Source organism: Drosophila miranda, chromosome 3 (assembly GCF_003369915.1).
Source record: "Drosophila miranda strain MSH22 chromosome 3, D.miranda_PacBio2.1, whole genome shotgun sequence".
Classification (NCBI taxonomy): Eukaryota; Metazoa; Arthropoda; class Insecta; order Diptera; family Drosophilidae; genus Drosophila; species Drosophila miranda.
Window position 1 is genome coordinate 5,078,239 of NC_046676.1, and position 26,286 is coordinate 5,104,524.

At 46.5% G+C, this 26,286-nt stretch overlaps 1 protein-coding gene across 2 annotated transcripts; it reads right to left on the minus strand.

Moving 5' to 3' along the window:
* Positions 1-11,605: 11,605 nt before the first annotated feature.
* On the minus strand, positions 11,606-13,422 carry LOC117187685. 2 transcript variants are annotated; one of them, XM_033390364.1, is made up of 4 exons: positions 13,204-13,422; positions 12,220-13,139; positions 12,025-12,160; positions 11,606-11,970 (listed from the first exon to the last, which is right to left on the minus strand). In XM_033390364.1, the coding sequence occupies exons 1-4, from the start codon at positions 13,211-13,213 to the stop codon at positions 11,867-11,869; spliced, it is 1,170 nt and encodes a 389-aa protein (XP_033246255.1). In that variant the 5' UTR covers positions 13,214-13,422; the 3' UTR covers positions 11,606-11,866. The 2 variants fall into 2 exon arrangements, with proteins under 2 accessions (XP_033246255.1, XP_033246254.1); XM_033390363.1 differs by having other exon boundaries at positions 11,606-11,941; positions 13,204-13,409.
* Positions 13,423-26,286: the final 12,864 nt, after the last annotated feature.

The window sequence follows — 26,286 nt, forward strand, 5'->3', positions numbered from 1 at the left end:
TCGCCTTTTTCCTGCCTTTTCCCCCCATTTGGCATTGGCATTACTTCCGCTTCCGCTGGCAGTGGCGGGCCTTGTAAAACTTTTCCTTTTTCGGTTTTCCTTTTGACATTTTTCATTAAAATGAATTTCTTCTCTCGTTTTTTTGTGGGGGGCCCAAGTGAATTATGTGTCACGATGTAGCAGCTTCCTGAAATTAGAATTCTTGATAATTTATGTTTGATTTTATTGAATTTTAATGATTTCGTAAGGTAATAGGATTTGCATTTCATTAATTGAGATTGGGTTTCATAATTTAAATTCATGAAAATTGCAATAATGAAATAGCGTGGCTATTGGTTAACAAATTACCTAATATTTCGCATTATTTACCATAATATTTTTCCTTTATATTCAGTGAAAATATTTAGCGAAATATTTTTAGTGCAACAACAAAATCTGGTTTTGTGGTACAACAGATGTCAATGCGATTTTCAATATTTAAAATGAATTTTCTCTGTCAATTTCATTCAGTATTTTCCATTTCTCTTGCCAAAAATATTTACAAAATGAATTTGCCAGAACCAACAACTGTTCAACAAAAATAGCTTTGATTTGTTATTTATTTCTGTTGGTTTTGTGTAATTTTTTGGCAACATAACCAAAGGGCAAGTCTCACATGGCGTATGAGCAATTAAGGGATTACATCGACTGACTGCCAATTAATGTGGAAATTATTTATTCAGCTGTGAAATGTTCTGCGGCTCATTATTGGCTTTCGGGGCATTTAAATTGCATTTACATTTCCCGCTGACCGCACAGAATGTTATTTTACGGCTAATTGATCGGAGAAGAGAAAATACTCAGTAGTCGATGGAACTTTGAGAATTTAATGCTTTAAGTTGCGGCTCCCCCGCTCTCGGTGTGTGGGGGTGACTGCTCCCCAGTGCTGCTGTGCCCCCCAATCACCGGGGGAAACATGTGCTGACCACTGAACCATCCAGAATTTATGCACTGCACCGGGTGCCCAGTCGGAAGGGGGGAGGCACCGGAAACTAACTGCGCGCTTTTCTGGTTTTCTGGTTTAGGCAAATGGAATATTTAATTAAAACATTCGCAGACAACACCAGACCCAAGCAGCGGGCACCAGGCACCAGGCACCAGGCACCAGTTGGCACCTGCAACCCAGGTGGAGTACTCGCAATTTGCGGTTCAAACGAACATGGGTCTGGGGCGGAGTGTCCATCTGCATTCCGCCCCTTTCGAAAAATTTGTTATTGCATTTATGGATACACGTGTGTATGTGCAGGAACAGGGGCAATAACATTTAAATTTTATGCTGGCTAGGCTTTCAACGCCTTGCAAGCGATGACGACAAGGAGGAGGATGACGATGACGATGGCGGTGATGGCAATGATGATGATAGCGATGATGTTGCCTAAGACGACTCTTTGGTACAATAAAATTGTGACCATAAAATTATATTGTCCAGGCCGGGGCAGCGGCAGCGGCAGCGGCAGCTTGCCCCTGACTTGAACTCGGACTTGCCACCAATCCAGACAATCCCCTTCTGGCTTAGGCCTCATCGTGTGTGTGTCCGTGTGTGAGTGCTTGTATTTTTATTATGCTAATAATGGTCTGAATGCCAGGCCTTTTACTGCCAGCCCAGCCGCAGCTTCGACATCGACTTGACTCCGAGTGCGTTGTGCCCCCGAAAGTAGGCAGTGGCTGGGGCAGGGGCAGCGGTAAAATCACGGCCAAGTGGCTGCTGACTCGAGCTCTTTTACTACAGTTTAATAAAGCCGCATCCAAATTTATGGTCATTTAAATGTATATACGCACATATTCTTTTATTATTTATAGCCGAACAGCTGCTTCACAGATTTAGGCTGAAATGCGAATAAATATGAGTGGCTTTCTGAAGTATTTCGAAGGCCCAGAGATGATAATGTGTCAGTTGGCTTAGGTGGGATTTGCTCGGGCGAGAGGGATGAAATCTTCTCCCAAAACATTATTCATAAGGGAGGGAAGGACGACTTTGACAGTAAGAGTTATCGTTCAGTGGAATACCTCTCCTAAACAAGACAAGTCCTAAACATCGCTGTCTTGCATTCAAAACATGGCAATGTAAACCCAATCAGCGTACCAAATGTGCTTAATTATTCGAACACACAACGCGAGTACTAATGGAGCTCTCTACCACTGCCACCAAGCCAACGCGTTGTTGAGTCAAGCGTTTGACGTCATTTGTATTAACAGTTAATTTCAATAATGACGCCCACACGTTCCCCACACACACACACACACACAGACACACGTGATGCCAAGTAGTCGGCATCCTGTTTCTGTAATGAAGTCCTAATGCCTTTGCCGGGCTTTCATGTTGTGGCACAGCCAGCCTGACAGCCGCCCGACAGCCGCCCGACAAGTACACGTGTCAACACCAGGGGCGGGGCGGGGAGGATGTACGTAGCCGCATCGCGGTGTGGGTGGTGTGGCACGGGGCGTGGCGCCACAGCCAAACATGTCAAGATTTATGTCTTGGCTCATTAGGAAGCTAATTTGTCATGTGTTCTGCGTTGCATTGAGCGTGTAAGCCGGCGAGACTTTAAATTTTTCAACACTTTAATTGAAAATCTCCCTCGCATTCCACCGCTCACCCATCCGCAGCGGCGGAAAGGGAAACTCTCGCTCAAAGGAAAAGGGCGGGGGGGTCCCAAATAAGATGCCCAAATTGCCAAACTTTGTTTGCCAGCAATGCAGGGATTAACTGTATTTAACTGCCAGGCAGCAGGAGCTGAAAGAAAAAAGCTGTACTAGAGCCCTCCTCGGGATAGCCGAAAATTCCACTTGGCTAATTTATGGGGGACCACCCGGGCACGCCCTTACCCCTTTCGCTTTCGACAGAAAAGAAGGAAGAAAAGCGAAAGTTAAACGGAGTGGAAGTCGGGGTCTTAGCAGTGCATAAATCTTAAACCGCAAGGAATGAAGCGACCGTAAAGCGGATTACTTTTCCGTGCACTGAAACAATTTATTTTATTACGATTTCCCTGGCTCGGGCGTATTTTTTGTTCGTTCATTTCCCCTTCCTGGTTTCCTGGTGTCCCTCCGGGTCGTAGGCGTGTCTGCGTTGACAGTTTTAAAACAAAAGTTGTCTACTTTGCATTTTGCTTAAATATTCACAGGACTCGTCTCAGTCCGGGAACACTTCCCGACTGCATCCTGACAGTTTCCCCGGTTGCAGTCGGCAGTGGAAAAGTTTGCGTGCAACTTTTATTTGCTCAGCTGGAAAAGGGCGTCTAATTGCTTTGGCTGTGCGAATTTCACATCATCGGTAGTCGGTAATAAGCGTGAACCGAGACTGAACTATGGGGTAAATAGATGTGGTTAAGGGTCGAAAGAGTTGGCTGAGGAAAAACGGGAGTGAGACACTAATAAATCGAATGTCCGTTCTGCTTAAGCTCGGAATAAAAATAAAACCAGTATGAGTGCTGTCTTACTTTATTATACCCGATACTCAAAATGAGTATTGGGGTATATTAGATTTGTGGTAAAAGTGGATGTGTGTAACGTCCAGAAGGAATCGTTTCCGACCCCATAAAGTATATATATTCTTGATCAGCATCAATAGCCGAGTCGATTGAGCCCTGTCTGTCTGTCCGTCTGTCCGTCCGTCCGTCCGTCCGTCCGTCCGTCCGTCCGTCCGTCCGTCCGTCCGTCCGTCCGTCCCCTTCAGCGCCTAGTGCTCAAAGACTATAAGATCTAGAGCAACGATGTTTTGGATCCAGACTTCTGTGATATGTCACTGCTACAAAAATATTTCAAAACTTCGCCCCGCCCACTTCCGCCCCCACAAAGGACGAAAATCTGTGGCATCCACATTTTTAAAGATACGATAAAACCAAAAACGCAGAATCGTAGAGGATGACTATATGTTCTAGAGTGTAAAATCTGAACCAGATCGTATAATTATTATAGCCAGAATCAAGAAAACAATTTCATTCTTTCTCGCTCTGTCTCTCTCTAACACACAGGTTTCATGGTCGGCTTTGCCAATTGCAAAATATGAGTTCAAGGATCTCAGAACGTATAAGAGCCAGAGCAACCACATTTGGTATCCACACTCCTGTGATATCGGACCTTGACCGTTTCGTGTCCAAATTTCGCCACACCCCCTTCCGCCCCCGCAAAGGACGAAAATCTGGGGCATCCACAAATCTCAGAGACTATTAAGGCTAGAGTAACCAAATTTGGTATCCGCACTTCTGTTAGATCTCACTATAAAACGTATATCTCAGAATTTCGCCCCACTCTTTTCCGCCCCCACAAAGGACGAAAATCTGTTGCATCCACAATATTGCACATTCGAGAAAACTAAAAACGCAGAATCATAGATAATGACCATGTCTATCAGATGGCTGAATCTGGATCAGATCGGATCAGATCATTTTTATAGCCAAAAGGAACAAGTCAATTTGCACTGGCTACGCAGCCCCCGACGTCACGCTCAGACTGATTTTCTGTCTCTCTCGCACGCACTCCTTGTCGTGTCGTTTAATATTAGCGGCGTCTGCCGGAGGAGAGCCATACTGACTTAGTATCGGGTATAACTGCAGAGTTGCGGTCTCCGCAGCAACTCACAACGTTCCCCCTCGTTTTATACCTATTCTTACGTTCGCAGCATGGTAATTTGTGGACACACAATGGCTGTTGCGGCTTACATTCGCAGCATGGACTTTCGAAAGCAGATCCCGCAGGAGCTAGTGCAGAGAGTAGAGCTCCAAAAAGCACCAGAGTAGGCCAGAAGTACATGGTTAATGACTCGTATCTGCTAAACGTTTCGAAACAGTAAAATACCTTAAAATGCGTGGACAATTTCATTAGCCACATACCCAACTCGGTATACCTGTTCTACGGACAGTCACCGTCTGCTCAACAATCCAGGCCCTTCCAGAAACTGCAAATGAGATATGATACGTATGATATGTGTTGAGAACAATCGAACAGGGATAGTTTATCCAGCGGATACGCATCTCAAGGTTATCTCGCCTGTGTGTTTGCCTCATGCTGATTGCTTTCTTATGTTTGGCTCCTCTTCCTGCTCCTCCTCTGAGCCCACCAACTGTTGGCATTCGACTTCAGCATTCGACTCAGGCTAAAGACTTCACGGACCAGACCACGCCAGAATCCTCATGACTTACAACAGGATGGCACGCATGCCACAGGGGCAGGGCAACGAAGGGGAAGGAATGGATAGGGAAAAACATTGGCAATTGTGATATCTTTTAGCAGAAACGACGTGTCGACAGGCAGACAACGGAGCGATAAGATATGCCCCATCTATTCAGTCAAAGCGCCAAAAGAGGGCCAAAATATCAACCTGTCTTTGGGCTTCAGGTGCTTTGGTGCCAAGCTGAGAAAAATTTACGCTAATCTGCTGGCAACACGCCACAGAGTTGCAAGTTCCTTTGGCCAACAATTCATTAGCATTAGCCGACCGGCCGGAGGGGTAGAGACACGGACACGGACACGGACATGTGTTGTGACGCTGCGGACAATGCAAATGCGAATGTGAATGCGATGGGATGGCGATGCCACGGCGAGAAGCATTTGAACAAGCGCATAATTGCCAGGGAATTTACGATAATGTTTTAAATTAAAAAGGATGTTCGCCCAGACATCCCGACCATCCTCTCTGTCCCATCCATTCATTTTTTGTGTGTGTGTCGAGTGCCACGGAGGAGTGGAGTGGAGTCGAGTCGAGTCGAGTCGCCTCGCTGGAGTTGGAGTTGAGTTGGCATTAAAACATCTTGACGCAATTTCTGCGATAAGTCGACAGCAACGAGCCAACGAGAGAACCCAAGGCAGAAATAATGGCTGGATTATGTACGAGCCATGTCGCTGTTGTTGCTGTTGCTTCATGGCTCCACGGCTCCTCGGCCCTGGCCATGGTCATGTCTACAGCAAAGATCATGTCGAGAGCGAGCATGGCCGGGATAAATCAAGGCCCAGAGCAGGCCTGGGCTGTGTGAGCTTGTGTGCCTCAGCCTAAAAGGTGTTAAAACTATTTTTGTAAATTTAATGTGCGATAAAAGAAATGAAAATTCAACAGGTTGCAGGAGAAGAGAAGCGCGCTGCAGAAAGCCATTTCAGAAACGTGACGAATGCACTGCGAGATGTATCTGCCGTTTAAGCCAACATTTGACCGGCGTCCTGGTGGGAAAGCGTTGACTTTTGGCCCGGCCCGGGATGGTCCGGCCGGAAATGCGAAATGCAAAAAGCGATTTCTGGAGCATTTAATGACCGTCATTAAATTAGAAGTTAGCCAAAGCAATTTGCTACCTGCAGCTCGGTGGCAGGTGGCGGATGCAGCCGGGCGGCCACCCAGGGCAGGAGCATCGTCGCTGGCCATTAACATTGTGTTGGCCTAATGAGCCAATCGCCATAAATGGCCAAAAACATTGTGCTCCAAAGCAGCTTGTAAAATTAGAAAGCAATTTCAATTGCCCGCTCAAGTATTTGCTCAACATAACATCCGAGGGGCCAGGAGAGCGCCAGGCGCTTGCAGCCACGATGGGAATGTTAATGCTTATGTTGTCTTAAATGTTGTGGGCCCGGCCGAAAAGCTCTTATGCTAATCATGGCCATTAACAGTTGAACTTCGCAACGCAACCAGTTTGAGTGTGTTTGAGTGTGAGTGTGTTTGAAACTGCAAGCAAATCGCTGGCCCTGGCGAGGCATCCATCAAGCTCTGTCTGATCCAGAGCCAGACAGACGAAACACAGACCTGTCGCCCCTGTCGGCTTGTCGCCAAGATCGGTGTGTACGTGGACATGGAGGACAGTTCTATCCGATGCTTCACTTCACGGGGCAGAACCGTTAGTGGCAGTTGATCCAGTTTGTGTGGTGGTGCGACTCCTCCTCCTCCGCTTTCCGCTGCTCCTGCTGCTCCTGCTGCTCCCTTGGCATGTTCAATGTTAATTAAAATTAGAAAGCAACGGCTCTTTATTATTATGGCTTAATCGCATTGCATCACCATTAAGCAAGCTTGTTGCTGGTTTTCGCTGTTTTTGTGGCTGGAACAACGATTTACACCGTCATCGTCCTAATGGCATAAGAGGTGTTTGGGAATCAATTAAATTCGAGGACAGGAAGAGCTTGAGACTGAAAATCGTATCAAAGAGGAGGCCTCAGGGAAATTCTCCATTGAAATATGGGGCCCAAACGTTCATCAGATAAACCCAAGCGGATCTGGCCATGTAGCAAGGGCATATACGAGTGTATCCGAGTTTGTATTATATATCAACAGAAAGAGACTCTTCTCCCATGACGACTTAAGCTGACAGCAGAACCGAACTTGATATTGGTAAATGGGCTTTCAGGCTTGGCGTAGGGATCCATAGCTTTGTGGCGGCCTAAGCTGGCCAAGGATGTGGGGCTCTAGATAAGGATATTGATTGCAGTTTTTCTCTGCGCATCTGGCAACGCTGCAACCTGCTGCCTCTTCCTCTGCTCTCATTAAGCCTCATGCCCAAGAGCAGATATTACATTCTAACCAACGCAAAAGCGAAAAAAAACTTGCACTTCCAGTAGAAGAACTGGCAGAAGATGCACGCAACAAAGCAAGGGGAAAAATGAAATAAAAAACTCGTTGGCCAACCTGGTCGACTCCCGACTCCCCTCGACCGGGCCAGCAGCCCATCCCAGCCCATTCCATTCCATCTCGGCGAATCGGTTGCCCGGCCAGTGCAAAAAGCAAGCTCAACGCGAGCAGAACGCCAGCCCGATCACGGATCGCAGAGCGAGAGAGCCAGCCAGCCAGCCAGCCAGCCAGACTTGGGACTGCGAATGCGAATGGGATCGAGTGCGGTTGAAATCTCAGCTTTCGCGATGTGTAAGAGATACGTTTCGGTGTGGCGTAAAGAAGGCATTAAAATCGCTTGCCAAGCTGACAAAACGGCAATAAATTAAGCCAAAAAACCGCCGCGGGTCGCATAAAAAGCCAAAACCCCAACAAACACAGGGAAAACGAAGAAATTTCGCAGCTTGCAGTTTACACGGTTGCAGTTTTCGAAAGGTAACCGAGGTAGCTGCAACAGCACCGGCGGCCAGGAAGACCAGTCTTCTAAGCACTCTTCTGGCCGGTCTTCCTTCTTCTGGCTTCGGTTTCCTTGGGTCGTTGGCTGCCACTGCCATTGCCACAGCCAGTGCCAGTGCCAGTGCCAGTGCGACGGCGACTGCGTGTTGGGAGAATGGGAAACGCGCCGCGACCGATGCCAATGCCGATGCCGACGCCGAGGCCTGGGACTATTATTAGTTTTGCTCACCTGCGGTAATTAAAGCGTGAAAATCACTCTTTAAATTCTCATAAATTCGTGCTCTAAACGCAACATTCCAAGGATCCGAGGGTGCAACTTTGTTTTGTCACTGTGCCTGTGCGAGTGTGCGTGCTTGCAACATTTGTAATGCATTTTCAATTATAGACTAGACGCGCGACGCAAACCAACTGGGATTACGCCGACTGCTGAGAGCGGAGTAGGTAAGTGCCTGGGGGGGAGGCCTGGGGCCGGGGACGAAGCCCATGTTAATGGCTTGGGGGCGTGGCCGGCAATTGCCTCAGCGACTGTCAATTGATTTTAATTTAAGCCGCGGCGATTCGCCTTAAATTGCCAATTATATTTAGTCACTAGATATACGATAAAAGCCGATCCGAGCCGAGAGCCAAAACGAAACTGAACTAAGCCAACAATTTGGCGAGCGTTTTCCTGTGCGCAGCATTTTTCCTTTTGTGCCTTTTCGTATTGTAAATAAACGGGTAATTGGCGGACAACAGACTACAGACTACGGACAACTGTGATTTAATCGCAGCTCGTCTGAGACGGAGACCAAAAATGCCAACACTTTGGCAATGCCCCAATCCCCAATCCTCAGTCCCCAGCCTCCAGACTATCCCATCCCCATCCCCATCCTCATCCCCATCCCATACAACACCGATCCGTTCCGTTCCGCTCCGTTCTCCCTTGCACTTGCTCATTAAAAGCGCGCCACACTGACCTCAAAGAGCTTAACTTATTCTCTCTGCCTCTCTCTCCGTCTCTTTTTACGGCCGGACCAGGACCAAAACAGTACAGAAACAAGTGAGAGGGGATTGCCGGCGGGCCGAAGCTTTTGATACCCTTTCAGATCCATCTTTCCCGTGGAATATATGGTCGATAAAATTATATGATTGTATTGGACTATGAAGAAAATCGCTAAGTAACAGCTGTACCCCCAATATAGTAATCCGATCCTCGCAGCTCCAACCTCTATAATGTGAATATGTATCTTACGTGTTGTTATTCATCCCCGCAGATCAAGAATTTATATCCCTGCTTCCGCTTCTGACAGGGCAAGCCTCTGCTAAAAGTCATAATACCCTCTGCAAAGGTATTAAAAGAATTAAAATAAATTGCAAAAACAAACGAAATCGAGGTTGAAACAATGGGAGAGTCCGTGTGGAGTGTGTAGGGTGCAGGGTGCAGGGTGCAGGGGGCAGGGGCCAGGGGGGGGGGGGGGGGGGGGGCTGAAACAGCGAAGAGTTAACAACTTAATTGGATTTGCATGTAATTTTACTGTCCAGATTGAAAAAATCGACAGTTGTTGGCAGTTTGTTTGCCGGCCAGCATCGGAGATAAGCGCAAACGAGGGCCCAAAGGATGCCAGGCAGGGGCGAAAAAAGTCGCACACAAAACGCACTCAAAACGCTGGCGAAACGCTTGCAAAACGCAGCCAATTTGGCTTAGCTTTTTTTCTTTTATTCATTGACAAATTAAGCAGCTTTCCGTACAGTTTGCTTAAGTTAGTTGTAGACCAATAAAGTGGGGGGAGTGGGGGTAGCCGGTGGGCGGCAGTTAACAGGCTTTTCCACCAAGTGGAAATCCAGTCTTGCCGGTTTGTCACCTTTGGTGTCCACTGTGCTACCGAGTAATGCCATTTGGCGTAAATTATGTCTTTGGCGCTTAGCCAAATGGACAGTTTTTGACCAGAAGTGACACTAAAGCCAATGTCCACTGTAGTCTGGCTTGAACAACAGCCTGGTCATACCCAACGCCGGCTCGTATCCACGACCACACGTCAAGCGGCACTCAAAGCTCCTTCGATTTCAATTAACGCTTCGCTTAACATTTTCCTGGCCAAATATTTAAGCAACCGATAAGTGTTATTTTCGCGTCTTGGGTTCCCTGATAATTCCCATTTCTGGGCCGCTGACAGGCCATACAATTTTGTGCTGCAGAAGCTGCCACCATTTGTCGCTGTAAATGCGACTTAAAGTGGATTTTTCGGGCGGCTTAGCAGGTAAAAACTTCGCGAGGGCTGTTCTCAAAGTTCACCTTACACCTTAAGCGTATTGAGGGGGAAACCTCTAGAAATAGGTAGATGTAGATTCTCTCTGCCCTTGTCCAGACGATCCCAAAAATACCTGTGATCTTTCTCAAACTCTAAAATCAACTCTCTCTCTCTCCTTTAAAGCCTTTTGCTTTGACAGTGACCAAACTTCTTATCGTCGGTGTTCGAAAATTAAACATGTCAGCGCTTTAAGAGAGGCCTGATAAGCCCCGCATCCACTCCCGATTGAGGACAGTCCTGTTGCGTCTCGAGGTCTCCTGGCCCTGTCTCGACTCAGGGGATCAGGGATTACGCAATCGGAGCCTCGCCGCGCCTTATATGGCATGTCCATTGATGTGGTCCATAAATTTGACTGCCTTTTTGATTATTTCTATACAAATAAATACTCATAAGCAGTTCATAAGTCGCTGGGGCCTTTTGTTTCTGCTTCTAGCTGGCTTTCGGTTGCGGCCCATGTTAGGCCCCGAGTTTTTTTGAGTTGAGTCGAGTCGAGTGTGCATGTGCCATAAATTAACGTCAATTGGTGGCAGGGCATATACAGATACAGATAGAGGCTCGGGAGCAGACACAGATACAGACACAGACGCAGATGCGGACGCAGTTGCAGCAGTGGAAAAGTGCAGCCAAGCCCGGCCGGGCAGGCAGGCAGGGCCGCCAGTAAGCGGCGGCGCATGCGCCCATAAATCTCTTTTTTTGGCTATGGAACGGCGGCGGCGGTCAGCAGAGTTCATGTATTCATTTCTGACAAGCCTACATTCGAGTGGAGAAGTACGTGTATGTGTACGTGTATGTGTGCATTCAAATTGTGAAATTAAAGTGGAAATTGGCAACAGGAAACATAAAGCAGAGAAGCCACAGGCCAGGGGCCAATTTATCGGCATTGTTTCCACATCTCTGGCTCATTTTGATTGAATTCAAATCGCAATTGGCCAAGACAAAGGAATGCTTCGCAGCTCTCAGCCTGCCCGGTGGAATGTCACAGTCATTTCGGGTCTGGCTCTGAGCTCTCTGGCTCTCAGCTGCGAGACGAACAAGTGGCCGCATCTGTGTTGGGGACCCTGTAAAATGTTCATCAAATGAACGCTTAAGCGGTCCGGCCCCGTCCAAGTCCCCACTCTCGCGCACAATGCAACATTTAAACAAACAGAGGGATCCACCAGCAGCAGAAAAGAAAAGGAAAGAAAAAACCCAGAGACCCAACCAACTGCAGCGCTAGCCGTCGAGAACCCAATTTAAGATGTTGTTCTGGAGCCGAGGCTGTCGGTTCTGGTTTTTGTTCATCTGCAATTTTTCACATGCCTCGTCAGATACGTCATTGTCAAGTGCGCAAGCGGCGGGCCTAATGAAAGTAACGACTGGCAAAGGCAACAGCAGCGGCAGCGGCAGCGACAGCGACAGCGGCTGGGTGCAGTCTTGGGTTCTTAGATCCCTCCATGGTATGCGTCGGACCTGGCGGAGACGCGGTCATGGCGGCCCATGAAGTAGATGACATCCTCCGATCTAACTAGGAACAGGAACGGGCTCGTGGCGCAATCGAATGTGTGGCTTGTGTTGAAGAAGTGCAATGGATTGACGGGCTCTGTTGGCGGGAAGGCAGGACGGGTTGAGCTAACATCATTATGGTAATCGCTGGAGCAAAGGGCAGGCGATCGTGGCACGAACCTGCGAATGGGGACTGGGAATAGCCACCTTGAGCGTGGATACGCATGCTGATCCGCTGCGCGAACCGTTTAATGCGAGTGGTTTGGTTGTTGAGCACGCCGTGGTACGGCAGCTCCGTGTCGAACAGCCAGCTCATCTAAGGGACGGGACCCAGGTTTCAAGCTTATTCCAGCTACAGGAGCTACAGCCACTCACCTCCTTCATTAAGCGTTCCATGGTAAATTTGCCGGAAAACTGCAGGTTGGGCAGGCGCACAGAAACGAATGTGATGCTCAACTGCTTGGACAGATCCCGATAGTTGCGCTGATCCGGACCCAGCAGCAGCGCCTCCAGATTTTTCAGCGACATTCTGGGTCCAGGCATCAGCAGCAGCAGCGTGAGGAGACCACGGCTGCTCTCAGTTTCGAGCGGCAGCTCCAGGCCCATGCAAGGAAAACGCTTCCGACCCACCAGCAACCTCTCCGCAAAGCGGAATCGGGCTTGCGCATAGCTGAACTTCCCCACGGAACGGAACTGCTCGTCCAGATAGGCATGGAACTTGATACCGTTGTAGAGCTGCAGGTCGGACGCTGCGATCCCCATCTCTCGCAGCACAGCATTGTGCCTGGACAGGACCTCAATGTTGAAATACTCCCACACACTCTTGTGGAAGCTGCTGGCAATCTCGTCGCCGTCGTAGATGAAGAAGTTGCGGACCAATATGTCTGCGCCTAGCTCGGCGAAGTCCTTCGCAAAGAAGCTCAGTACGTTGCTGGGTGCAATGTAGCCGGTTATCAGTTCGACAGTCACTTGGCGAAAGCGGACCGGCAATGGGCCCGCTAGGAGCTCCGCAACTGAACTTTGCATAAAAAAGTTGCCGTCGATCAGACACAGGTCCTCGGCCAGCATACGCAGGTGGTCCTGGCAGGTGAAGTTGTAGAACGCGACCAGAAACTTTTGCAGCGAAGCCGGCGAGAAGAGCACCAAAGGCTGCGCCAGTGATTCCGGTGGCACTGGTCGAAGCAGAGTAAGAAACAAATTATTCGCAAAGACATCCCGGGCTTGCGGACTGGGCTTGATGACGATGACCGCCTCGGCTCCACCGTAGAAGGCACTCAAGAGCAGGAATAGGAGGTCTGAATAGGAGGTGATCGGAGGAATCAAGGCAGAGGCAAAGGTTATCAATTTGTGAAAACTCACCCAACTTCATGTTGAAACTATTTTAGCACCCTTTTATCTTGGAAAATTTATGTGAAATTACTTGAATGAAACATACATATGTGTCAGAATGAGTGCTATAATGTGTGCCAAGACAACAACAAACAATTTAAATCAGGTTGGCTGACTAACAGCAAAAACAGAGACAGCCCTATGGGAAAGGCATGCAGTTATGGCGAGAAAGATACATGTGTCATTTTGTCCTTCCAGTTGAGCTGGGTGTGAGTGTTGGAAAACGTAATTTGTCATAAACAGTGCCTCGGTTCTTCGACTGACAGCCGGTAGACGTCTGCAAACACTATTTTTCCTTGCTGCCTCTCATGGCTATTATCATAAAACGATTACAAAGCTGTTGAGAAAACAAAGCCTAAATTAAAGCTTAGAAATGTATCCAAAAATCTACAATCTACAAAATAAAACAAACCTTCCAGCACTTTCTAAATTCTGATTATTTAATACATTTAAGTCGGTATACACAAAAGATACCAATTCATAAATACTAAAATTTATCTGCTGGAACAGCTCAACAATTTTTGAAATTTCTCTGATAACTTTGCTTATTTTAATACCCGAACAACGAAATCTGTGAAATTTTTGATGCATGTTAATGCCTCCGAGCAACGCTTCCAATGCTTATGCAACAACACATGCCACCAAAGAGGATTATCTATCCCACATGCGATACGCAAAAAAGTGTGGAGGAGAGTTGGAAAGCCGGGCAGGGAAAACTTTTTGGCTTTTGTGGAAAATTTCCGAATTTATATGCAAGTTCATAAACAAAGCACTAAAAAGGATTTAAGTTTGGCAAGCAACAATGGGCCACAATGATGCCATAAGCAATAAACAGCCAAGTTTCGGGGGAAGCCGGAAAATTGTTTTTACCAAACAGGGGCAGCCAAATCGGTGGCACCAGTCCCTCTGCTGCCTCCGCAAGCCGCAAAGCTGCACACAAAACTATGCCGCACACACTCGACTCCATTCCACTCCACTCGACTCCAACTCAACTCGATTCGAGTGGAGCCTTGGGGGGAAAGTTGGAAAGTGCCGGGGATTTGTTGCAGCCAAAAAGTTTCACTGTCTGTGTGTGAAATTAATTGTTGGCTGCCTCCGACTCGACTCGACTCGGCTCGACTCGACTCGAATCTCTTCTGTGCAGCCATTTTTAAGCCAAAACAAAGCTATCACTTACACGCCGGGCAGGGATTAGTCCAAGGATCCATGGAGACGAGGACGAGCCAGCCGAAATTCAATTAGGCGCCATGACGCGCCACATTCGAAGGGGCAGGATGGTGGAGCGAGGAAGCTTGCTGTGGCAATAAAACACAATGCAGATAATTTGGCGCTTTTTCAATTCTTTCTTGGAAGCCAAAGGCGCTGTAATTTGCCACATAAGTCACAGAGTCAACAAAAGTCGCTGGAACGGAGAAGTAGGAGGCAGAAGACGACCGGGTCCAAGCCAAACTCGAATTCCAAGTCCAAGTCCAGACGGCCAAAGCCAACAACTCAATCCTTCCTCTTTTCGCCAGCCAAGACCACATCAGACACTGACACTGACCTCTTTGCTCTCTGCCCCCTCCCTCGTGCCATTCGTACCGCATGAAGGGGGATAGAGGCGTGGCTGCTGCATGTGCCACACCCCAGTGGAAGACCCAGAACACGCAAGGCACTCCGATCTACTCTCCACTTCACTTTCAGCTGCTAGTCGTCGCATTCGACTAACAAGATTAAAGTTGAAATTGTAAATTGCTTCTTAGTCTAATTACGATATGTTGTTACTGTTGCTGATCACCGTGATCATCAAGAAGCAGCCACGGACGCATGGAGCGGGAGATCGAGAGCTCCATTCTTCACCCTCCTCTGGGGGGCCGGGACCTAATCGACCATCTTGTTCTGGCTGCTCTGGCTGCTCTGGCTGCTAGCTGTTGGTCGTTGGTTGTGGCTGCTGTTTTTACCCGTTCATTTTCGTACTTTAATTACAAACAACTAAACGGAGTACAAGACTCCGTGGAGGCAATTACCCCCGCCGACAAGTCGCGGTGCAAGAAGCTCACATCTGTGGCAGTTTGCTTTATTAAAAAATTCTAATCATTTCTGCAGATTTACATGGAGATAAGGAATTTCGATTGTTGGAATGCCCTGCTCATAGAAGGATTGGAGATGGCGGCGTATCAAGAAGGGAGCCTGAGCATGGCATCGGTCGAGCAAAGTGAAAGGCGGGAGAGTCGCTAAGGTAATCCAGGAATAAAGGTAATCCAGAGATATAGAAACATTTTGTCAAGCGATTCAGAGAAGCCTTCTGCCCTCTCTCACTCGGGGGCTATGGCATTTGCATGTAAATCTCTGAATTGTGTGCCGCCACATTTCTCAAATGTCAAACGGGGCTTTCTGCACTTTTCACATTCAAGTTATGAGTCTCTGCCACCGAACCGAACCCTAATCGAGCCCATACAACGGTAATTGCACTCGCAGATAAATATCACTGTTAGAAGCCCACACGACGACGGACTCTGTGGCTGCCTCTGGACTCGGAATCGGCCTCGGACTCGGTCTCGGAGTCTGTGGCAACATTGAAGTTGTTTGCTTAGTTGCAAGAGGAGAACACACATACAAAAAAGTGGTCAGTGGCCGAATGGAAATGGTAAGACGAGTCCCAGATAGACTGGTCGCCAAGTCTCTCTCTCTCTCTCTGTCTTTGTCTCTCTCACTCTCACTCTATCTATATATCTGCACTTCCTTGCCTCTGTCTAGCTGTGTTGGCGAAAGCCAGAGCAGAGGAGGAAGCAGCCAAGGCAAAGATGCTTTATTAATTTTAACCGTTTGCTGCGTGCCAGGCAGCCTTCTCCGCTGCTCCCATCCCAACCCATCCCATCCCATCACTACCCATCGATGGGGAAGGAGGACTTCGTTGCCAGGGGTACCGTACCGAGAACCGACTGTTGTCGTGAGACAAGTTTATTTGGCTCAGTGCCGTGTTGACGTTTAATAAATTTACGAATTGTGGCCGTGCGCGGCATGTGGCCAAGACATTGGCATTGGCATTGGCCATGGGATGGCGATTGGTATTGGGATTGGGATTGGACGATTGGACGATGGGAGGATGGGAATGCCGCATTGGCAGTTAGACAAAGTACGTGCTCCTTGCAACTGCAACAGCCACTGAGACAGCAGCCCCAGTACCAGCCGCAGCTCCCCGGCAGCTCTTGTGGCTTACAGTGGCTTCATCAATCTTGGCCAGAGACCCAGCACCAGGGCTTGCCGGGCATCCAGTTGCTGGCGTTTTTAATGTGGCACATCAATCCCGGCATTAAGAGCAACAGCGAAATCCAAATCCTGCCGTCCGGTTAGAACTTTTAATTTCTCTTAAATAGAGACACACTCAGCCCACTCAAGTGACAGAAAGAAAGGGGGCGGCGGAGGAGCAGCATTCTGCTGTAATTAAAATCTTGAGTTCACTAAAAAAGGCGACGTCGTTTCGCTTTTAAGAGCCCTTCGAGTGCTTCCAATGCTGAAGCTGTAAGAGAAGAGCTGCAACAATCAAAAGATAAACTGCCGCCGCCAGTGGAGTCGCAGTGGCAGAGGTAGTGACGGTGGTGGTGGTGGCAGGGACTCCAAGCACCAAGCAACGTGCAGCGAGCACCGAGCACTGAGCTCTGAGGCCAGCTATGGAGTCGCCACTGCTCCGTCCTGTTCCGTTCCTCCTGCTGTTGCATTCATTGAAGTCCATTTAGACTGCAATTAAAAAACTCACAACTTATACGCGGGTTGCAGATAAAGGTACGGCAAAAGGCTTCAAGTTCACTTAGCTTTGGCATAAATGTGAGGCTTCCAGCTAAGGAATGCTCCAGCCGAACCCAGCTATCTATCTCTGCGTCCATGTATCTGCCCCTCTGCCAGTATCGCCAGTGAGTATCTGAATGCGTCTCGGGCTTTGTGTGTGTGTGTGCATTGGGTGTACTAAGTATCTTGGCAACCTGTTCCTGAACTTCAGATACTTCGTCTGTCAGTGCGGCTAAGAAAAAAAAGTGAATTAAGTGAATAAGAAAAACATGTTTGAGAAAAATTGTGCGAATGCTTTAAATAATTAAGAAGGTGGACAGACAGAGACCGAGAAAGAGACGGAGACAGAACGAAACAGAGGCACTCGTGGAAAGTACAGACAATGTCATGAGCTAAGCTTTGACATAGCTCTGGGGGTTAGGCATACGATACGTAATTCCTGCTAATGAGAAGTCCACGAAAGAAGTTCACTCGCAGAGAGAATCTTGCATATGTAAGTAATGTTAATGAGAAGCGAAAAGCTCGAAATGGCCAGGAAGCCCAACAATGTGGATTAGAATGTATAGGAGAAGAAGTAGATTGTTTTGAGGGAATGCCAAATGAGTAGATAGTCTTAAGGAACTAGCCTTGGTCTCCTATCTATAAAGTAAGCACCACCGATATTTAGATCAAATATACTTGTATTTGCCTTCCTGTTTCTGCTTGAGTTTTCTTCTCAGTCCCATTCTCTCCCATTGTTCTTCTCTGAGAAGCGCATCGGGAATTCGACGTGAACTTCCCACACATTTAGCATAACACATGCGGCTCAATCGATCACTGACTGACGATCTGTATCTGTTCCATCTGGCTGGCCCCTGACGCCTCTCCCCCGCCGAACACTCAACACGTTCTGCGGTTCACAGCGGACTCGGACTCGAAGAAGACAAATGGCAGAAGCTTCTGTGGCTGACAAGAATCTTTGAGGCAGCTCGGCACATCCTGTCCCAGGCCCCGCTTGGGCCAGTTCGCAGCCAGTTCTTAGCTCTCAGCTCTCAGTTCAATCCTCTCGCCTCTCTCCACTCTCTACTCTCCACTCAAATTCCAATAAACCAAAAATTGTGCAAAGAGAAAAGTATTTTTATTTAACAGCTTATGGGGGGAAAAGTTTCTGGCTTCATAAGGTCGTTTGTCGCACATGTTTACTTGCACTTGCAGTGGCCATAAATTAGATTGAAAACGGAATCATGACCGAGTGCGGTCCCTGTCCCTGGTCCTGTCCTGGCCCTGGCTCTGGACCTCTATCGAAACCGACAACAAATCAATTTTTGTGCCATTGCAGCAGAAAATTCCACCCCTCACATGTTTTGGGTGAACGGGGACTCTTTCATAGTTTTCAATTTTCCCATCATTGACGAACAGGCAAAAGGCGAGCTCGATTCGGCATCCCAACCCGAACAGCTGGACATGGACGAGGTCGAGGACGAGGACGAGGACATGTGCATGGACACAATCTGTGCGGCATTTCTGTGGGGTTTGCGATGGGGGCCTGGGGAGACGGTTGGAACTGTTTAGATGGCCAGTAAAAATGCCATTTCCGCTTGTTGCCGTAAAAACTTTTGCCAAAAGTATTCCGCTCGTAAAATTGCGCCTGACACATGCGAACAAAGTGTTGACTCCTGTGAGAGGAGGGTCGACAGCTAGGACTGAGAGTACATCCCAGCTTCGAACTCCGGCAATCGTTATTACTGTTTAATAGAAGACGGCTTTTATGACGGGTTGGATGGGAGCATTTGCCCTGAACGTTTTTCACACATTCATTAATTTACTGTGCCAGCGGGGGAGGGCACTGAACTGAATGGAGCTGGGAGCTGGGCTGGAAATAAAAGCCATCGGCCATCGGAATAAAAGTCGCCAATCTGCAGGGGAAATTTCAATTTCAAATTCGTCAGACTGTCGCAAATTCCACCCTCTCTAGTCACCCCATAAAGGAATAAGGTACAGGGCTATCCAGAGGAGGGCCAAAGGAGAACGAAAGAAAAAATCATTCAAATCCATTGGCGTAAGGGCACCTTTAGCTTCGGCTAGAGGGTAAGTCCGCCCGGCAGGCTTCACCTTCATCAGCCAGCGCCTGTGCCGCTAAGTATGTTCGTCCTCTATTCATAGCCGGGGCCCTGCTCCAAGGATATATCCACACGTAATTGGGCAACGGTGCGTAACGCATGCACATTTATAAGAATTGCAAATAACTTTAAGCAAAGTTGTCAAGCGTCTCCCTCACACCAGTGCTCCGCAGTCCGCGGAACTGTTCCCTGGCCACAAGATATCCTGGGTCCTGGGCTTGGGCCCCTTCCGCTCTTCAGGTTGGCCGTGTGCGGTTTTCTGGGGGCTGGGGCAGCCGCAAGGACGACACTTGCCGAGGACACTAGCCATCGTAAATGGCCAAGTCTCTGGGGTGGCATAAATGTCGTCCTTCAGGCTCTGTCCTTCTTTCACTCTCGCTTCTGCTTCTCCCCCACTGACTGGCACTTTCCCTAGCTGGTCTCGGTCTCAGTTTCGGTATCGGGGCTTAAGTGGCTGCATTACGAGTATTGCCGGCTCTTTACTAACACTAAAACTGATTGATTTTAATTTCCATTCATTTACATTCATTGCGATCTTTTTATTGATGGATTGCCCATTGATGGCCATTTTAATTGATGCCAAGGCTAATTTTGACGAAGGAAATGAAATGGAAATTTATGGGGAAGCTGGAGCTACACGAAAGACGCCTTTTTAGGGTTTGAGTTGGATGTTGGATACTATGGGAGGTGCTTATAAAATATTTGTATATCCTGGGATTACTTCACCCCTCTAGCTAGGAAGCTGAAATTTTGTAGTCCTCTGGGGACCTCTTTTGTAAGGATCTCTGTTTATATTTAAATACTTATTTTATTGTTTTATAGTTTAGTTTATAAGGCAAATTTTATCTTGCTGTTATATGTATATCCCACCTTGAAGATGTTTCTGCATTTTCCTGCACTGGGAGAATGAAATTTCAAAAAGTTTCTTGAAAAATGCAGCCTCTTAGAAGCTCCCGCTGGGGCCGTGCGTTGATTGCCAATTAGTCAGTCATTGAGTTTGTCCGGGTAAACAGTCTCATACACTATATCGTATACATATATGTATGTACATATGTACAAGTACGTAGATTCCCGCGTATATGCTAGAAATTTTGTGAGCACAGTAAAATTTAAGCAAATTATTATTTGATCAATAAAAACATATTCTTTATCAAAATTAGAGAAAATATTTAATATTTACAATGTTGTATTTATTTATTAATTCAGATCCAAGTATAAATTGGGGGTGTCGTTTACTTGTTAACTCAGTTGATTCATCGCGACGTGGTCGTGTCTCTTCGCACTGGGATGCAGTATCCCACAGAACAGTAATGCAGCCTTCTTTGGGGTAATTATTCTGCAAGATTACGGTTTACGGGTAACACATACTTAAAGACTTGTACATTTTTGTTAAAATTTGAACAAAAATGTACAAGATGAGTTTCATTAGATATCAAATGGAAGGGTGGTAGCATATTCACAGAGGCTGTGAACATTTTGCATTTTTTCTATTTCAAATTAACCGTTTCCGCAGTAACTCTCGAAGATGCTCGGGAACACAGTTCAAATGGCAGTGACTCTAAAAAAAACATTAAAATATATGTCAATATTTTATTATATTTGTATATGCCATAAATAGTTCGACAAGATTACCATTTGTTTCAGTTCTCCCATTTTTAGCCATTTAATATTTCTGTTAGTAATTCATACACATTTAATTGACCTAATGGGTTGTTGCTCCCTTGCCACAAGGACTCCCCAATGCAATGGTCGGATCAGCTCTGATTGCTTTCGATAACGAACTGAATAATTCGTTTGGCAATTCCCGCCACCAATCAAAACAACAAATCCGAACAATCCGAATAAAAAGCGAAGAGAAAGCGGCGGATAAATCTCTTGCCGCTCTCTTTTGCGGAGCAGAAGAGCGATTTTCGCAGTGCGCCTGTGCGTATGCAACACGGTTCGAAGCCGGCTATGGGGCAAACCAAAACAATGTGCCACATCCACACGCACCCACTTGTCGCGGGTGGTGATGGCACTTGTTCGACGCCAGACTTGGCGTCACCACCAAGCAGCGTGCAGCGTGTCCTTGCCAGACAGCCGGGCTCCGAACGGAGTCCGTAGTTCAGTTGCGGTTTACAAGCGCGCCACTACACAACGTGCAGGCGGAGTATAGCTATCCTTATCCCAGACATCCTTTGGCACGCGCTTCCTTCGTCTTCCGTTTGATCTACGCGTACCGTTTGCACCATTTCCGTTTCCGCTTCGATTGATTCTCGAGTTCGCCTTTGTGTGATGACTGACAGTCCATGAACTCTGGGCCAGAGAAGGGATTGAGAACGGTGGTGTCCTAATGAATATTCACGTGTCCTCCGCCAGGAGTGTGAGCGCGAGTGCCAGTGCGAGACTGTCGCGTGTGCGTACACCCGCATCCGTGCATAATTGAATAACGAAGGTGAAAATTGAAAATTGAAATGTTAACAAATTGAATTTGCACTGCTCGACTCTTTGTCCGTATAGTCTTTCTGTGAATTAAATTTCTGTTCGGTTCGTTTCGGTTCAGCGCGCAAATTGCTTAACGAGCCAGTGAAAGTCCATCCAGAAGTCCAACAAAAAGTACGTGCCACAACAAATTTTCTAATTGGATTAGAAGTCAACAAACTCGCAGCCAAGACCAAGACCAAGACCAAGCCCAAGACAAGGGCTTCCCGTTACCGAGTCGGGTAAGCGTAATGAACTTCAAGTTCAGCTCCAAGTCCAGGTCCAAGTGGGTCTCAACTGACAATCAAGTGGCCATGTTAGTCCAACAATGGACCGATGGGCGTCTAATTGTTACGGGGTGGAGATGGAGGCGCAGTTGCTGCTTCTGCTTCAATGAAGGTCATGGTAATGAGTCAGGAAGGTGTCATGTGATATGAATGCCTAATTTGGCCTGCTTCCTGCTTGGCTTTGAAATCAGAATCCAGCCAAGGATACTGCGAGTACAATAGGATAATTGACGGGGTTCTGACTTGCGTAAAAGGCGTTGAATGGGAATTAATGTTGGAAACAATAAAACTGGCAGGAGTCGGAAATTAACTTTAGCTAAGGGTTAGACTTTGACAACAGCACGGAGTGGTTGAAAATTCGTTTTATTGAGTAGGGGCTACTGGAATGGGGACTTCAGAATTCTTTGGAACGTAAGCGATATCTATATATGTATAAGAAAAATGTTAATAACATACAGCTTTTCCATTCTTTAAAATTCTGTTATAAATAGTAGTGTTTAAATAGTAATACAACTCTAAAAGCGCTCTACAACTCTGTTTCTTTGACACTGTGAAATTCCATCACGACAACAAATTAAACATAAAACAAATTAAATATAGTATCCCGTAATTACCTCCTTTATTAGCATTTATAATCACCTGGCTTATCTGTGCCAGAGTTCCTCCTAGATCCGGACGAGCCCCCAGCCGATCCCCAGACAATGGCCCCAGGCGGCTCTCGGTATTCCCACTTCTATCGTTACCACTTACCAAACTACAACTACAACTATCCGTTGGAACTACAATTTATTTTAATTTGGCCACTCTGCTTGGCAACTTTTCAACCGAATGGCGGGACAGGGGAGGGCTATGGCACGCCCACACTCGGCGATAAGCCCTGGAATTATGCAAATGCAAGACGTACTCGTGTACTCGTGGAAAAATAATAGAAGAGAATAAATTAGAGAAGAGAAGAGGTCTCTTGAAGCTTATCACCCCGAGGCGTCACCTAATAATGAATACTAATTCGCTCATTAGGGTGGCGATCACATTGTCGGGAAAACATTATTTCCACTTAGCTGGGGGAGGGGTGTGGGCTTGCTACCTGCTTGAAGCAAAAGTTGGGCATGCCACACACATGAATTATTAAAGTTAATTAAGTGAATGTGACACTGTCGGTTAGAGGAATGAATCCGAAAAACCTCGAGCTGCTACGCCTTCAACTCTCCACACACACTCGTCTTATATGAGACTTTACGAGGTTCCTCTGCTGCTGCTGGCAGGAGATAATTAAGAATTTAATTATTTACACTTCCCCGCCCCTCGCAGACACACACAGCACTGTTTATTAACTAAGATACACACACTCACAGATACGGACACATATTAATACTTATGCAAACTGAAGGCTTTCCGCTTGATTTGATGGCAGAGACAGGAAGTGAGTAGGGGTGGAGGTTGAGCATTCAATATTCATAATTCTTCATGAAAGCTCTACCCAGGGTGAGGGGGAGTGTTTGTACTTCTTCTGGGGGTTCTGCATGAGGCTTGGGGTGAAGTTTTCAATGGCTTGCCCTGCACTTTTCATTGTGTTCCGAAATGTGCCCCGGGGCTCACGGTTTATTTGTTTGCCTGTTTGTCCGTGTCAACGTCTCCTAATTGAGGGTGTTGAATCGAACCAGTCCCCAGTCCAGAGTCCTCTCTCCAGTGCCATTCATTGTGTGCTTCATACGCATTGACATTTAATTATGTACACATTTACTTTATCCCACACCCCCAGCACTCCCCTTTGAGTGCTGTGCACACATCCAGTGATCACAGTTTTTGTGCTGAATTTTCCATCTGGTGGCATCATCGAATGTGCAACAGCCCCGGACAACGGACAATGCCGCCTTTCACTTTCGCTCACTGACAAACAAAAAACACACGAGTCTATAGACAAGATACAACAAAAATGTTGGCTAATTACCTGGGCCTGTCAACAAGTTGTTTGACAAATGGGCAAACAATATGGCAAGAAATGTTGATTTAATAGCTGTCATTGCATTTCGCTTAATTCCAACTAATTTCCACCCCAAAACTAGGCAACAGAAAATAAATATCCGAGGAATTCAAGCTACTATAGGAAATGCAAAATTTTTTTTAATCTGATCCTAGCCGTCTGTCTATATGAACATCTGGTGCTGTTTTGACCTATGAAACAGCATCCCTAAGCCAAATCCCTAAAAAATCTGGCTCAGCATGGAATATTGTATCATGCAGGATCTTAAGGAAATAAGTCTTTCTACTTCTTAATGGAACATTCTGATTGGCATGAAATGGGCATTTCCGTGGAAATGTCAACAGAGGCCACAAAATTAATGGAAAATAAAAACACATTTCGATATATTTACTTTTGTCCCGGTATTATTTTCTAAACTGATTGAAACTCAGCTAATTTAACCAATTGGCATTTAATTTCAATAACTTTAATCTGAAAACCCATTTAAATGAGCCATAGTTGGCTTTTCCGTATTTTTTGGTATTTTTATAGTCATGTTTTCCTTTATGAATCCTTCCTTAATGTGATGATGATTCTTGATAAAAGTTTTTCCCTGATGTCCTGTAATAAACCTTCTTGGTTGTTTGTCAAGAAAATATGAAGTGATTTATGGAAGAGTGTCAGGTGAAAAAGTAAAATAAAACATGGAAAAATCGTATTTCGCGATCCGTACGTTCGCGATCGGTACTTAATTCAATTTAAAAAAAAACCAATAGAGATAATTAATTGTGTAAATACTCGATACGCCAATTACTTGCTTTAGAATACTTTGTTGTTACGCCGATTTTTCCATTTTACTGGGTTAAGCAAAAATCATTATGAAATCTAAAAATTTGATGAAACATAGACATGTACTAAGCATAGACCTTATAAAATTCTATCGAATCGACTAAAAAACTTGGGAAAATGGTTGTTTTCTATCTTTTGTGTATGTATAATATACAACCTATTCAGCATTTTATTTAATTTCATTACCTTAAGGAGTCGATTCGCGGGATAGTTGAGGGATTAAATGAGTAGATTCGATAGTGTATTTTTTGAACAAATTGTACATAACTGTTGAAGTTTTAAATAAAAAACTTGTAAAATATGCAATAATATACATACATACATATGTACTATTTATTGGTAAACAAAAGCGAACGATAGATCGACTATGGCTATGAAGATCAGCTCAAGATTAATAGCAACGACTGATGGGCCCTATGCAGCAAAGCTTTCAAGAGAGAGAGAGAGAGAGAGAGAGAGAGCGATAGAAGGAGAGCGTGGATCTGCTGCTTCCGAGCACGAAGGATGGAAAGAACGCGAGAGAAAAGCTTTAATGCTGTAGCTGCAGAAACGAAGAAGGCGGGACAAAGAACCGAAAGAACGGCCGCTGTCGTGCGTAAGCATCTGTGGTGAAAAAAGTTTGTGTACTTATCGCGATTAAAATAGTGAACAATAATAATAATATCAGGCTGGGAGACCAGAAAGTACGAATTTTAAGTATTTCACTCATCAACACACCGTACTAGCGATACTCCATATCCCTGTTGAGCACGGTAACATCACAACCATTTCCAAGTCGAAATATCTTGCTCATCTGCCGCTGACAGCAGTTGGGGCAGCGCCAAATGTTTGTCAAATTAAAAACACAAACCTGTGTTGCGTCTCCATCCCCGTTCGGAGGCGTGAAGAATCAACAGCACAAAAAAAAAAAAACGCGGCACGCATCAACTGTCGCCATCGACAAGAAGGACGACAGCGTCGGCGACGACGACGACTGGCAGCATCACGTGGCAACAACAATGCCATAAACAACAAAGGCAAATGTTGCAACACACTCCTCATGGGGGAAGCCGCTCACGCTCCCAGGCAAGGCGACAGGTGCAGACGTGCGAGGGTTGGGTTTTGGTGGGAGGAAGGGGAACTGGGTGAATGTGCCGTTAGAAGCGCAGCAACAGTCGATGGTCCCCCAGTTACACATCCGACCCGACCCTCTCCCAGAGCCAGAGACAGGCCCAGTCCCAATCCGAGAACCAAAGACAAACAATCGTAGTCAAATACGAAGGGAGTCAAAGGACCGGAGCGGCATGGGTGGAGCGGTACAGGGTACAGCGTACAGGGTGTGTGCCACCAGGGGGAAGCAAGAAAATATTTACAATCAAGTCGATTAACAAAAGGAAACCTTGTGACGCGCACTTTGAGCTTTTTTCCCTGTATTTTTTTGCGCCGTTTTTCTTTTTGCCCTCTCCCGCTGTTTGGTTTCTCCTCCGCTTCTTCTTCTTCTTGTTTTATTTTTTCCTTTTTTAATTAAAAATCAGTAAACTCACGTAGTCTCCCCATGGTACGAGTATCTCCATCCCTCTCTGCGTAGCCCCTTCAACGGCCGACTGTCATCAACGCCATTTGGCAAATCAACGTAATCATTGCATTGCCACAC

Bases quoted from the DNA above. Each gene is read 5' to 3' on its own strand.
- LOC117187685 (XM_033390363.1), bottom strand. The intron at 12,161-12,219 runs GTGAGTGGCTGT...CCCGTCCCTTAG, and splicing joins TGGAACGCTTAATGAAGGAG to ATGAGCTGGCTGTTCGACAC. The intron at 11,942-12,024 runs GTTCGTGCCACG...TCCCGCCAACAG, and splicing joins TTCCCAGTCCCCATTCGCAG to AGCCCGTCAATCCATTGCAC.